This window comes from Carettochelys insculpta, chromosome 14, assembly GCF_033958435.1.
Source record: "Carettochelys insculpta isolate YL-2023 chromosome 14, ASM3395843v1, whole genome shotgun sequence".
In the NCBI taxonomy this organism is placed as follows: Eukaryota; Metazoa; Chordata; order Testudines; family Carettochelyidae; genus Carettochelys; species Carettochelys insculpta.
In genome coordinates this window covers 32,032,237-32,045,450 of record NC_134150.1, presented here as the reverse complement: position 1 = coordinate 32,045,450, position 13,214 = coordinate 32,032,237, and the positions used below count along the sequence as shown (strand labels likewise).

Here is a 13,214-nt window from a genome sequence, read left to right as displayed (position 1 = left end):
GAAAGGGGCATGTTCATGAGTGGGTTCAAAAGATGCTAATGAGGCACTGCCATGAACATGCAGCACCTCATTAGCATAATGACAGCCGTGGTGATTCAAAAGCGCGGCTTTTTGAATCGCGTGCTGCCCATGGAGAAGGGGACCTTCCGAAAGGACCTCCCCCTAGTTTTCGAAAGCCCCTTCTTCCTATATGGTGTTAGGAAGAAGGGGCTTTCGAAAACTGGGGGGTCCTTTCAGAAGGTCCCCTTCTCCGCGGGCAGCATGCGATTCAAAAGCCACACTTTCAAATCGCCGCAGTCGCCATTATGCTAATGAGGCACTGCATATTCATAGCAGCACCTCATTAGCATCTTTCAAACCCACTCATTAACATGCCTCTTCCGAAAGGAAGGGGCTTGTGTAGACCCAGCCTTGGTGATACAGGCTCCCCATCAGATTTTATTAATGTCCCTGAAGGCAGTCATTAACATGGACTAGAATTCTATTTTAAACTCTAATGCTTACCGAAAATTGTAGTTAGGAAGTGAAGTTAACGGCACCTGCTCTATATCTTTGTAGTGGCCAGATCGTATTGTTCAAGGAATAAAACTTAATAGAACACTGTAATTTTAGAAGTGTTACATACGAGGCACAGTTTCTGTGGAACATGGATATTAGTGTATTTTTAGCTGCCAAAATTCCTCTATCTAAAACAATGTTATAAAATGGAAATTTCTGCTTCAATTCATATTTGAGTTCATATGTGTGTCAGGCTTTTATGGCGCTTGTATTGTTTTTATTGGAATGAATGCAGTAAACTTAAGGAAGTTGTTCCCATGAAAGGTGCAATGTAATTCACCTGTAATGTATTAAACACAGTGAAAACACACATTGAGGAGCAGCTCCCACCAACAGCCAGACCACCTGAATGAAGTGGCTTCTGCTTTAGTATAATCAAGAGATACGTTTTCTTTAAAATTTCTACTGTGAGCCACATCTTCCCAGACCGAAAATAGGATGGGCAATATGGCAGTGCATACGGGAGAGAAAGAGAATTCCCCATCTTAGGAATACTTGAACAGATCCTTGTCTAGTTACCTTGGCTGGTAATTATCATAGCTGTCCACTCTCTTGTAGTCTTCTCACCAGCGATTGCATATGCATTTCCTGTGTTACTGTAAGCATGCAAGAGCACCTGTTTTGAGGCAAGATGCCTGTTTTGTATTCCCAAGACCCAAATGCAACAGAGAGATCTTCAACCACTTCTATCCTAACCCATGCTCCTCCTTCACTCACTTAGACTCTGGTTCAGCAAGACATTTAAGTCTCTTTGCTTCAGTGCTAAATACTTGGCTGATGTGCTCAATGTCAGAAAGGATGATCTAGCTTAGACTTCTTCATAACACAGGACATTGAATTACACTCAGCAGTAGAACTTTCACTTTAAGTCAGCAGATGGGTCACCACAAGAAAAAGTCCCATACTTGTCCAGAGCCCCAGTGAATGCAGAGATCCATGTTTTAAAGAGGCATTTATTCTGAGTAGCCAGGGAACATGTGGAATAAGACCACAATGAAAAAAAAATTTGTCATAGGGCTCTTGGTGCCACATCATATTACCAGAAGATGTTTCCACTTCTTGAACTTGATCTAACTCTCAGTGAACGCTAGGGGTTGTTTTCATTGACTTCCAAGAGTGACGAATCATGAAGATACTGTGTGCACTATTCCATTGTTTTCCCTGTTGCGTGAAGTGCCAGTACCACCAAGGTTTGGCCACATCACACCACTGGCACTTGAGTGTTACAAAGGTGCATTTTGTCCATAGGCGTTAGTTTCTGAATACTATTTTAAAAATGTAATGTTTGAACATATTCTATATAGACGTCTTTGAAACGTTCTCATCCTCCTTAAGAAGTCCAGAATCACATTTATTTCCCCTGTTTTTCCCCCCTAAACTCTGTAGATCCTGTTACAAGGGAAAAATCCAGGTATTGCTTGGGAATACACATTCCCCAAGATCATCAATGAGAACAAGATATCTGCCAAAAGACATAGCTACACCTGGGTGACAGTGCAGTCAGACTGTACAGCTTCCTGTGGAGGGGGTAGGTAGTTCTCCTAAATCCCATCCTCTATTTCTTTCATTCTTTTTTAAACCTCCACTCTCCACTCCAGACCTAAAGATCTAAATCATGAGGTGATACAAAATGTGTATAAATCTAATCCCAAATAGGTGAGTTCATCAAAGTCCATCTCAGAAATCCATGTAACTGAACGATAAACTTTTTCTTTCTTTTCTCAGGATATTTTTTATTACGCTTACATCATTTATTTACTTTTTCTAAATTCTGCCATTAAAATTAATTCTGGGACAAATAGTGAAGACAGAGAGCAAGCATGTGAAAACGTGTAAAGAAAATCTAAGTGAGGAGCATGTGACTATTTTGTGGGTTTCATTGACCTATTTCCGAACAAATCAGTGAAACCACTTCTGTAGTAAGGCATGAGGAGGGATATCAGAATCTGGCCCTGTGTTTATAGAATACAGGTAAAATGTCTACATTAAAAAAATTATGAATGAGGTCATAGCAGTAGCCAGAAATGATTCCATTTCACAGGTTTCTTAGTTGTGCCTGCAGATGCTATGTAAAGTGACAAAGTAGAAAAGTAAATCTGTAAAATACCCTTAAATCATTTGCAGCCCTGAATGAAATTGGTGGACTGTCTGTATATGGAATGATCCCAGTATATGTCCCACAGAAAGTTCCAGTGGGATTATTTGTGTGAAGTCGGGTAAGAGGAGTTTGGCTTAGAATTAATGCACTTGCAATCAAGAACACACAGCTGTTTTGCACATTTCCCATAGTGTGTGTCAGAATTGCTTCATCAGTTCAGAAGGTCCTGAAATTCCGATGGTTTGGGTTCAGATAAATGCAGATTTTGTAAAATTAAATGTTATATTGTTGAACTTTATAGGCAAAGTTAACAATTGACTTTCCTAGCACATATGGTTCAAAGTAGATATGCACCATGAACAGCAGTCTCAAAGAGTGTAAAATAACTATAAAGACAGAATAAAAAATTCACAAAAGGGTTTGATGGACAGTTTCCAAACTATAGAGAAAAACTTTCAAAAATCTTCTCTCCTCACTTCTGCAGGTAGATGGAACTCAAAGAGTGGCTTGGTGTTTGTTACGTTTTGCAGAGATCTACTTCTGGTTTGAAATTCTGCAAACACACTGCTTGTCATAAAAATGTTATATCTTATTTCAGTGGCATCTGTCACATCAATATTGTAGACATGTGAATTAACATTAATACAAGTAGCAAAAGTGCTCCTTCCCATGTTCCTCCATTGACATCTGTAGTATTCTGCTAGGGATGAGTTTGATCTTTGTTATTTCACCTTTTACTCTAATACTCTATTACATTTTCTCCTGATATTTATATCTAATGTATCTTATTGTATTTGCTTTTGATATCTCTTTAGGGCACATTACAGCAAAAGCTATTTGTTTACAAGATCATCGTATACGAGTTAATTCTTCCTTTTGTGACCCAAGGACAAAGCCTTTAATTGAAACAAAATTATGCAATGTCAATCCCTGCCCAGCATAGTAAGTGTAATTTAATCCTATGGTGTTATCATATGTTTGTGTTTGCCATGCTTTCTGATAGGTATATAGAATGGTGTATCCCGTTAAATAACTCATAATGCAAATAACTCATACCTAATCTTAACCCATAAAGATTTCTCTGAAAGCAAAAGTAATAGAATAAAAATTGCAGGCTGCACAGACTTTCTACACAATAATAAGAAAGGGAAACACTGTTGGCTAGTGATTTGAGTAGGGTGTTGCGGACCACACCTGCTGAGTTCTAGTTCCAGTTCAGCCACTCTGTTCTGGATTCCTTATATGACTTCAGGCATGTCTGGGTCACTTAGGCTAAGTCTAAACTATTGTTGCTATTATGGGATACAAATATATCTCAAAATAGCAGTTCTGAGATTTTTCTCCGCAATCGAAGTAGTGCAGCTATTTTCAGCATTTCCACTACCCCCTGTCATGAGAGGAGCAACGGAAACCTCTAAATAGCCCCTTATTTCAATCTTTGGAGCCATTTGGATGGCACCAAGTTCAAAATAACTTCGTGTAAATTGCATACATTATTTCCAGTTATAGCTACAGTCTAGATGTAGCCTCAGAACCATATTGTATCACCGTTATTAACCTGGAATAGTGAATAAGTGAGACTACCTCAGGAACAAGGTTTTAAATTTTTTCCGCCTTGGATTTGACTCTTGTAAAATAAGATTAGCTATACCTGCACCTCACAGGAGTTTTCTAAAGCTTAATTGTTTTTAAACCCTTTGGCATATAAGAATCATTGTTACAACATCAGCAAGAAGCATGCATAAGCCAAATAGATTATTAAGTGCCAATCATGCAGTCAGTGAAACCAATAAAAAGACAGTCACTGATTCAGGAATATCACAATCTGAAAGACATAAACAACTGAGATGAGAAGCAACCAGTGACTCAGAGGAGATGCTGATGTACACAGAAGGGATCAGATCACCAGCTGGTATACTGGCTATCATAATGCACTCACTAAAGTGGTCTGAATTAAGGGTGCACAAGCAGCTTTAATTCTGTTCTTTCCTAACTTTTTAGTGCCTTATTTTGGAACATTAGTGCACTCTTTTTATAGAGAAGGCATCAGGTTTATGGAAGATGTGATAATCTAGCAAGGATTTGAAAGAAGTGGGTTTTGGAGTCAACGCACTAGGGCCATGAGGTTGTTCCAAGCCCAGGAAGGCATGGATAGAAGTGGGTGTGGGAAAAGGAAACAAAAAGAATGCTGGTGATGGCAACATTAGTGATACAATGAGGTAGAGACATGAAATGAAAGTCACAATACTGTGACCATCAGGTATTTTGCTCTATCGTGACATTTAGACTCAGTAGAATAGTTGAAATGCCCCACAGGAATAATGACAAATGGCTGAACTCACCATACCCAAAATCTTTATATGAACTCAGCACATTTAGTGAATTGTAATTGGATTTGTTTCCCTGTCCAGGCGTATGTTGGTGGGATAGGTCAAAAAGATTTCCATTCTGTAATGGCCTTGTTTTAATTAAATCTTATAGTTTAGAACAAATTTAACACCCTTAAAAGTGATCCAGTAATAGTTTCCTGCAAAATTTTAAAATTAAAAGAGAGGACATTAAATCCAAATGGCAAATTATACAGTAGAGGCACAAAAAATAAAGATAAGGTTTAAATAGCAGTAGTGTATTATGCGAGAGCCCCATATGCCTGCTTCAGCAGTTTCTTTGGGTTGCCTTTAGCCACACTATTGTCTGAATACTAATTTTAAGTAATCTTCTTGACCAGACAAAATCTGTTTGCAAGTGACTTATCTGCTGCCAAATGCATCTTTATCCAATGGACTCAGTTTCTTATAGACATAAAATCTCAGTTGTTTCCAGAAGCCTTTTAAGGCTGTTTCTGTATGCCTTCATTTTGACTTGGCATTGTCTTCAAATAATGTTTTTAAAATATAACATTTATTTTAATCATGCAACAGGCCACGTATGCGACCGCCTTACTACTATGGGAGTTCTCCAGGCCCTTTGAAGCTACTATGTCATACATACTGCGAATCAGATTTAATGGTGAATGAAAATGTTTTTGACATCATTGGTCCATGCTGCATTAAACTAATGTTCTCTGATTCAGTAGTAGTTTAAGACAGACAGTTGCCCTGTGTCTACATGAGCCCCTTCCTTTTGAAAGGGGCATGTTAATGAGCGGGTTCAAAAGATGCAAATGAGGGACTGCAACGAATATGCAGCACCTGATTAGCATAACGGCAGCTGCAGTGATTTGAAAGTATGACTTTTCGAATCACGTGCCACCGTGAGGACGAGACCTTCCAAAAGGATCCCCCCAAGTTTTTGAAAGCCCTTCTTCCTATCACCTCGTGATATCTGGCATATCACCAGATAGGTGATGGGAAGAAGGGCTTTCGAAACCGTGGGGGTCCTTTCGGAAGGTCCCGTCCCATGGGCAGCGTACGATTTGAAAAGCTGCACTTTTGAATCACCATAGCCGCCATTATGCTAATGAGGCGCAGCATATTCATAGCAGCACCTCATTCACATCTTTTGAACCCACTCATTAACATGCCCCTTTCGAAAGGAAGGGGCTCATGTAGACCCAGCCTTGATGTATTATAACAAGAAAACAGTGTTCTGTAGTGTTACCCTGAACAGAAAATTCAGAATATTTGGCATCCACTAAATGTGCATTAGAATTATATATAGGGCCATATTGCCAACTGGTAAAAAGAGCTCCGTTGGACTAAATGTATGTTATACCATTTGAACATGTAGTCTATAACGTTATAGTTTGCAACAACTTCCATTTAACTCATCTGTAAGTACCCAGATAATTACAGTAATACATGCCACTGAAAAGACAAAGAACAACAAATAGTAACCAGCATACAAAACATAAATAAATATGGTAGGCATAAAAGGCAAGAAAAAAACACAAATGTGTTTTACTTATGATTTAAGTCAATGTGATATTGACATGACATCACAAAAAGAAAACCTTGAGGGTCAATGAGCAATCTGCAGTGCAGAATGAGAACAAAGACTCATTAGCATAAGAAGGAATAAAATTGTTACTCAATTCATGCAGTAAAAATACACAAAGGCATTGGAACTGTGTAATATGATTGGAGTGAAGGGTTGCCAAATATAACAATTACTGAGCTTATTTGATTTAATGAAAGATTTTTGAAACAACCAAAATACTCTTATAAAATAGATGCTTACAAGAGGGCATAAAGGGGGTTTATTGTACTCAGCCGTATGAAAAAGGAGACTTTCTAGGCAACTACAACATGTAGGCTCTTTCTTTTTGGCTGTTTTACCTATCTAATTCATCACTACCATTGGTATAACTAATTAAAATGTTGGAAATGCGGGGCACTTCCCATATCTTGGAAGTCATCTTTCTGCTAAAGTTGACACTGATATGGAAGTCCAGCATCATCTGAGCAGTTCAAGCTCTCCTTTTGCCCTCCTGAGAAGAAGGGTCTTTGAGAACGAGGACATCTATCCCAAGACAAATCTCCTTCTATACTGGGCAGTGGTTGTTCCAATGCTACTATATGCATGTGGAACCTGGACAACATACAAGTGTCATCTGAAGGCATTTGAGCATATGATCAATGCTGCCTCAGGAGAATCCTAAATATCTCTTGGGAGGATAGGTGCTTGAACGCTAGCATCCTGGAAAAGTCAAACATGACCAGCACTGAAGCTATTATCATTCATCAACAACTTCGTTGAACTGGGCATATGGTCTTGATGTATGATCAGCACCTCCCAAAACAGTTCTATTTTCCAAATCGGAAGAAGGACAGAGGAGCACTGGGGGCCAGCAGAAGCAATATAAGGACATGCTAAAGGCACACACAAAAAAGTGCAGCATCGGTGTTGACACTTGGGAGAACCTTGTCCAAGACGGTCCCAAGTGGAGAATGGTAATCCATGAGGGGCAGGCACAATTTGAGAGCTCCTTGCCACAGTGCTGATGAGGAGAGGTGGAGAAGAAGAAAAGAATGTCAAAAACTGCCCTGCGCCCCTCCAACAGCTACCAACACCTGCCTCTAATGTGATAAGATCTGCGGCTCCAGAATTGGGCTGATCAGCCATCAATGTACTAACAAATAGGAGATGACATGAAGATGTCCTATTGGTTATCAAGAGACCTCCAACAAGAACTAATTAAAGCCTATGCGATTAATTAGAACCCAAGATTTTTCCAGAAATGTGTTCCAACGTAGGCTGCAATGGAGAAGACAGTTCTTAAATCCCAGTATTGACCAGATTTACTGTAAATAAATGTTGATTTATTTTCTAATTGGGAAAATAATATATTTCCTGACAACACTATCATCAAAAAAGCAGAGAGAAATCCAGGCTGAATGAAAGCAGATTTTTAATCAGACAAAAGACTCAGGTATTTCAGATTCCCAAGGGAGAGTGTTAAAAGGCAACATCCATGCTACTTTATTGCTTTCTTAGAAAAGTCTTCCAGACTTTCCATATCCGTTTCCATATTTAGTCCAACAGCAGCAGCAGACCACCACAGTCCTGAAATTTTATGGGATACCTGAGGCGCATGATGTGTGTGTTAAATACCATTTGCCCTTAGACCTGGCAGCTTTAAATTGCTCAGATTTTAATAGCTGGAGAATAACTATGATTAAGAAATTCTTTTTTTTTCCCTAGGAGGAATCTTCCGAAGATGCATCTACACATCTTTAAATATTCAAATTCATTTTTATTTCTCGCATATCTGAAATACAAGGTGGCTGTGTCTACAACTGCATTCCTCTTTCAAAAGAGGAATCCAAATGAGGGAAATCAAAAACTGATTTACATATCTCATGTTTGCATAATCTCTTTTCAGAGGAGATTCTTTTGAAAGAAAGAAAACACTGTGTGGGGGTCTTTCAAAAATAAACCCCATATTCAAAAGAACCTTTCTACCTGAAACAAAATAGAGGAATGCAATTGCAGACACAGCTGGTATGTCTACACAGCAGCCTTATTTCAAAATATGCTATTCCAGAAGTGTGCATCTTCACAAGAGCTTCTTTTGAAAGAAGAAAGCCAGTGTAGATGCTGCTCTTTTGAAATTAAACCCAATCTTCGAAAGAATCCTTCTTCCCATTAAAGAAAGAAAGAGAGGAAGGAGCATCTTAGCTTACAAACCTAGTGAGGAGGGCTTTAAACTGGGTTCGTTGGGGGAAGGTGACACAAGCCCTGAGGTAATTGGGGAAAGAGGGGGGAACAATCAAGTGGGTTTCCTGGGTGAAGAGGATAACGTGGGCCAATTGGCCCCCTTCTCTAAAATGCTTGTACACTAATGTCAGAAGCCTGGGACACCAACAGGAAGAATTAGAGGCCCTGGCACAGTCAAAGAAGTATGAGGTAGTTGGAATAACAGACTTGGTGGGACGATTCGCATAACTGGAGCACAGTCATGGAAGGGTATAAACTGTTTAGGAAGGACAGACGGGAGAAAAGGAGGAGGAGTTGCTCTCTATAGCTGTGTCTACACGTGCACGCTACTTCGAAGTAGCGGCACTAACTTCGAAATAGCACCCGTCGCGGCTACACGCGTCGGGCGCTATTTCGAAGTTAACTTCGACGTTAGGCGGCGAGACGTCGAAGTCGCTAACCTCATGAGGGGATCGGAATAGCGCCCTACTTCGACGTTCAACGTCGAAGTAGGGACCGTGTAGACGATCTGCGTCCCGCAACGTCGAAATTGCCGGGTCCTCCATGGCGGCCATCAGCTGGGGGGTTGAGAGATGCTCTCTCTCCAGCCCCTGCGGGGCTCTATGGTCACCGTGTGCAGCAGCCCTTAGCCCAGGGCTTCTGGCTGCTGCTGCGGCAGCTGGGGATCCATGCTGCAGGCACAGGGTCTGCAACCAGTTGTCGGCTCTGTGTATCTTGTGTTGTTTAGTGCAATTGTGTCTGGGAGGGGCCCTTTAAGGGAGCGGCTTGCTGTTGAGTCTGCCCTGTGACCCTGTCTGCAGCTGTGCCTGGCACCCTTATTTCGATGTGTGCTACTTTGGCGTGTAGACGTACCCTCGCAGCGCCTATTTCGATGTGGTGCTGCGCAACGTTGAAGTTGAACGTCGACGTTGCCAGCCCTGGAGGACGTGTAGACGTTATTCATCGAAATAGCCTATTTCGATGTTGCTACATCGAAATAAGCTATTTCGATGTTGGCTTCACGTGTAGACGTAGCCTATGTGAGGGAGCAGTATGATTGCTCAGAGCTCCAGTATGAGAAAGGAGAAAATCCAGTTGAGTGTCTTTGGGTTAAACTTAGAGGCGGAAGTAACAGAGGTGATGTTGTAGTTGGTGTCTGCTATAGACCGCCAGATAAGGGAGATGAGATGGATGAGGCTTTCTTCAGGCAGCTAAGTGAAGCTTCCAAATCACAGGCCCTGGTTCTCATGGGAGACTTTAATCATCCAGACATTTGTTGGGAGACCAATACATCAGCACACAGACAATCCAGGAAGTTTTTGGAGAATGTTGGGGATAACTTCTTGGTACAAGTGCTGAAGGAACTGACCAGGGGCCGTGGATGAGGGAGGTAACCTAGTGACAGATGATGCAGGAAAAGCTGAAATACTCAATGCTTTTTTTGCCCCAGTTTTCACGGACAAAGTCAACTTCTACATGATGGTCCTAGACAATGAAGTATGGGAAGGTGGAGGGCAGCCATCTGTAGGGAAGGAACAAGTTCTGAGCTATCTAGAAAAACTAGATGTTCACAAGTCCTTGGGTCTGGATTTAATGCACCCAAGGGTACTAAGGGAATTGGCAGAGGTCATTGCTGAACCTTTGGCCATTATCCTTGAAGACTGTTGGTGATCAGGAGAGATCCCAGATGACTGGAAAAAGGCATCTTTAAAAAAAGAAAGAAGGACAATCCAGGGAACTATAGACTGATCAGCCTTACCTCAATCCCAGGGAAAATAATGGAGGGGATCCTCAAGGAATCCATTTTGGAGCACTTGGAAGAGGGGAAAGTGATCAGAAGTAGCCAACATGGATTCACCAGGGGCAAGTTCTGCCTGACCAATCTGATTAGCTTCTATGATGAGGTAACAAGCTCTGTGGACATGGGGAAGTCGGTGGATGTGATATACCTTGACTTCAGCAAAGCTTTTGATACGGTCTCCCACAACATTCTTGTCTACAAGTTAAAGAAATGCGGATTGGATCTTTGGACTATAAGATGGATAGAAAGCTGGCTTGAGGGTTGGGCCCAACGGGTAGTGGTCAGTGGCTCAATATCTGGATGGCAACCGGTTTCAAGAGGAGTGCCGCAAGGCTCGGTTCTGGGGCTGGTATTGTTCAACATCTTGATTAATGATGTGGATGAGGGACTGAATTGCACCCTCAGCAAGTTTGCACGACACAAAACTAGGGGGAGAGGTAGATAAGTTAGAGGGTAGAGAGAGAATCCAGAGCTACCTGGATAATTTCAAGGACTATGCCAAAAGAAATCTGATGCAGTCCAACAAGGAGAAGTGTAGAGTCCTGCACCTGGGGCGGAAGAATCCCAAGCCAACTGGCTCACCAGCAGTATGATGGAAAGGGACCTTGGGGTTATGGTGTATGAAAGGTTGGATATGAGTAAACAGTGTGCCTTTGTAGCCAAGAAGGCTAACGGCATACTAGGGTGCATTAGGAGGACCATTTCGAGCAGATCTAGAGAAGTAGTTATTCCCCTCTATTCAGCACTGCTGAGGCCACATCTGGAATATTGTCCAGTTTTGGGCCCCCCAGTATAAAACGGATGTGAATTTGCTGGAGCAGGTTCAGCGGAGGGCAACAAAAATGATTAAGGGGCTGGAGCACAAAACCTGAGAATAGGCTGAGGGATTTGGGCTTGTTTAGTTTACAGAAGAGAAGACTTAGAGGTGATTTAATAGCAGCCTTCAAGTTCCTGAAGGGGAGCTCTAAAAAGGAGGGTGAGAAGCTGTTCTCAGTGGTGTCAGATGGCAGAACAAGTATTAATGGTCTGAAGTTGTGGAGGGAGAGGTGTAGGTTAGATATTGGGAAAAACTACTTCACCAGGAGGGTGGTGAAGCATTGGAATGCGTTGCCTAGAGAGGCGGTGGATTCTCCATCCTTTGAGGTTTTTAAGTCCAGCTGGACAAGGTCCTGGCTGTGATGACTTAGTGGGGGTTGATCCTGCTTGAAGCAGGGGACTGGACTAGATGACCTCCTGCAGTCCCTTCCAGCCCCATGATGCTGTGATTCTGTAATTAGAATGTGCAAATGAGGTGCCCGATATGCAAATTTACACCTCATTCGCATTTTTGATTTACCTCATTTGCATACCTCATTCAAAAGAGGCATGCAAGTGTAGCTGCACCTGAAGAGCGATTCTGAAATAGCTTATTTCAAAATACCACAGCTACACACACAAATGCATTTTGAAATTACATTTAGCTATTTCAAAATACGTCTACACTCTTAGAGCCTATTTCACAATAGAACCATTGGACACACTGTGGCTTATTTCAAAATAGGTTATACTCCCTATTTTAACAGCCCCTATTTTGAAACAGCTGTTCTGCAATAGGTGTTATTTCTCTTGAAATGATTTTGAAATAGTGGTTGCGTTTGTGTAGATGCTAGAATAGTTGTTCTGAAATAATGGCTATTGTTTCAAAATAACTTTGCTGTGTAGCCCTACCCACAGACTAGCAAAATAATGCTCATCTTCCTCAAGGTTATCAGAATTAAAATACTTTCTGATTCCTAGCAGTCGCTGTGCTGGTTGTCACTGAGCTTATGCTTATGCGTGGGAAAGGTGGTGGCCATGCACTTGTGAATGAAAAGGGACAATCTTAATGGTCAATATAATGAAAAAAGTGTGAGAGCTCCTGTTCTAAAAAAGTCAGAAGTCAGAGCTCAATACTGGGAGAAGGTCTTGAAGATTTGTTGTGTTGATTGGACAAGTTCTTAGTAATGTTTCCTTTTGCTCCCTCCCTCTGTTTGTTGCAGCCAGCTGCTGTCTATAGTCTTTCATGGAGATTGTGAGCTCTTTGGGGTAGGGACTGCCTCTTTGTTATATGTTGTACGCTGAGCACAATGGGGCCCTGGACTCTAAGCGCTACTTTAACTACAAATAATATTACTGATTTAAAAAGTGAACCTTGCCTGTGCAGTGCAGTAACACATCTGAGGACCCTGTGCATTTTTTAGTAACAATGTGGATCAGTGAGCCTTGTTGGGTGATTGGAGGATTTACTTGCCTAGCAGCAGTCAGTTGATTAATTTGAAATTGTTGTATACATAAATTTAATATATGTGACTGGTGAAGCTGCTGAACGTATTTGTCTCAGAACGTCATCTAAATCCTCTGAACTCAAGTGACAAGAGTTCCTGAATTTAGCAAGCCATTTTTCTTGCATTCTTTTAAATATCAACAGAACCTCATAAACAGAATGTTTGATTTCCAAAAGGAAGGTAAGATAACCATTGAGAGGAAAACTGGAACTGGGCAGCACCAATAATACACATAGGTCCATGTGCATTAGCCTCCAAGTGCTTATACATTGAGGCTACATCTACACTAGCCCCAAACTTCGAAATGTCCATGCAA

At 41.3% G+C, this 13,214-nt stretch overlaps 1 protein-coding gene across 1 annotated transcript in view; it reads left to right on the top strand.

Moving 5' to 3' along the window:
• The window catches only part of ADAMTS18 (ADAM metallopeptidase with thrombospondin type 1 motif 18), a 117,183-nt gene that overhangs the window by 89,502 nt on the left and 14,467 nt on the right, over positions 1-13,214 (top strand). The window contains exons 16-17 of the mRNA XM_075008734.1: positions 1,945-2,086; positions 3,472-3,598. Of these exons, the coding sequence (XP_074864835.1) occupies positions 1,945-2,086; positions 3,472-3,598 (269 nt within the window). The remainder of the gene's footprint in view (positions 1-1,944; positions 2,087-3,471; positions 3,599-13,214) is intronic.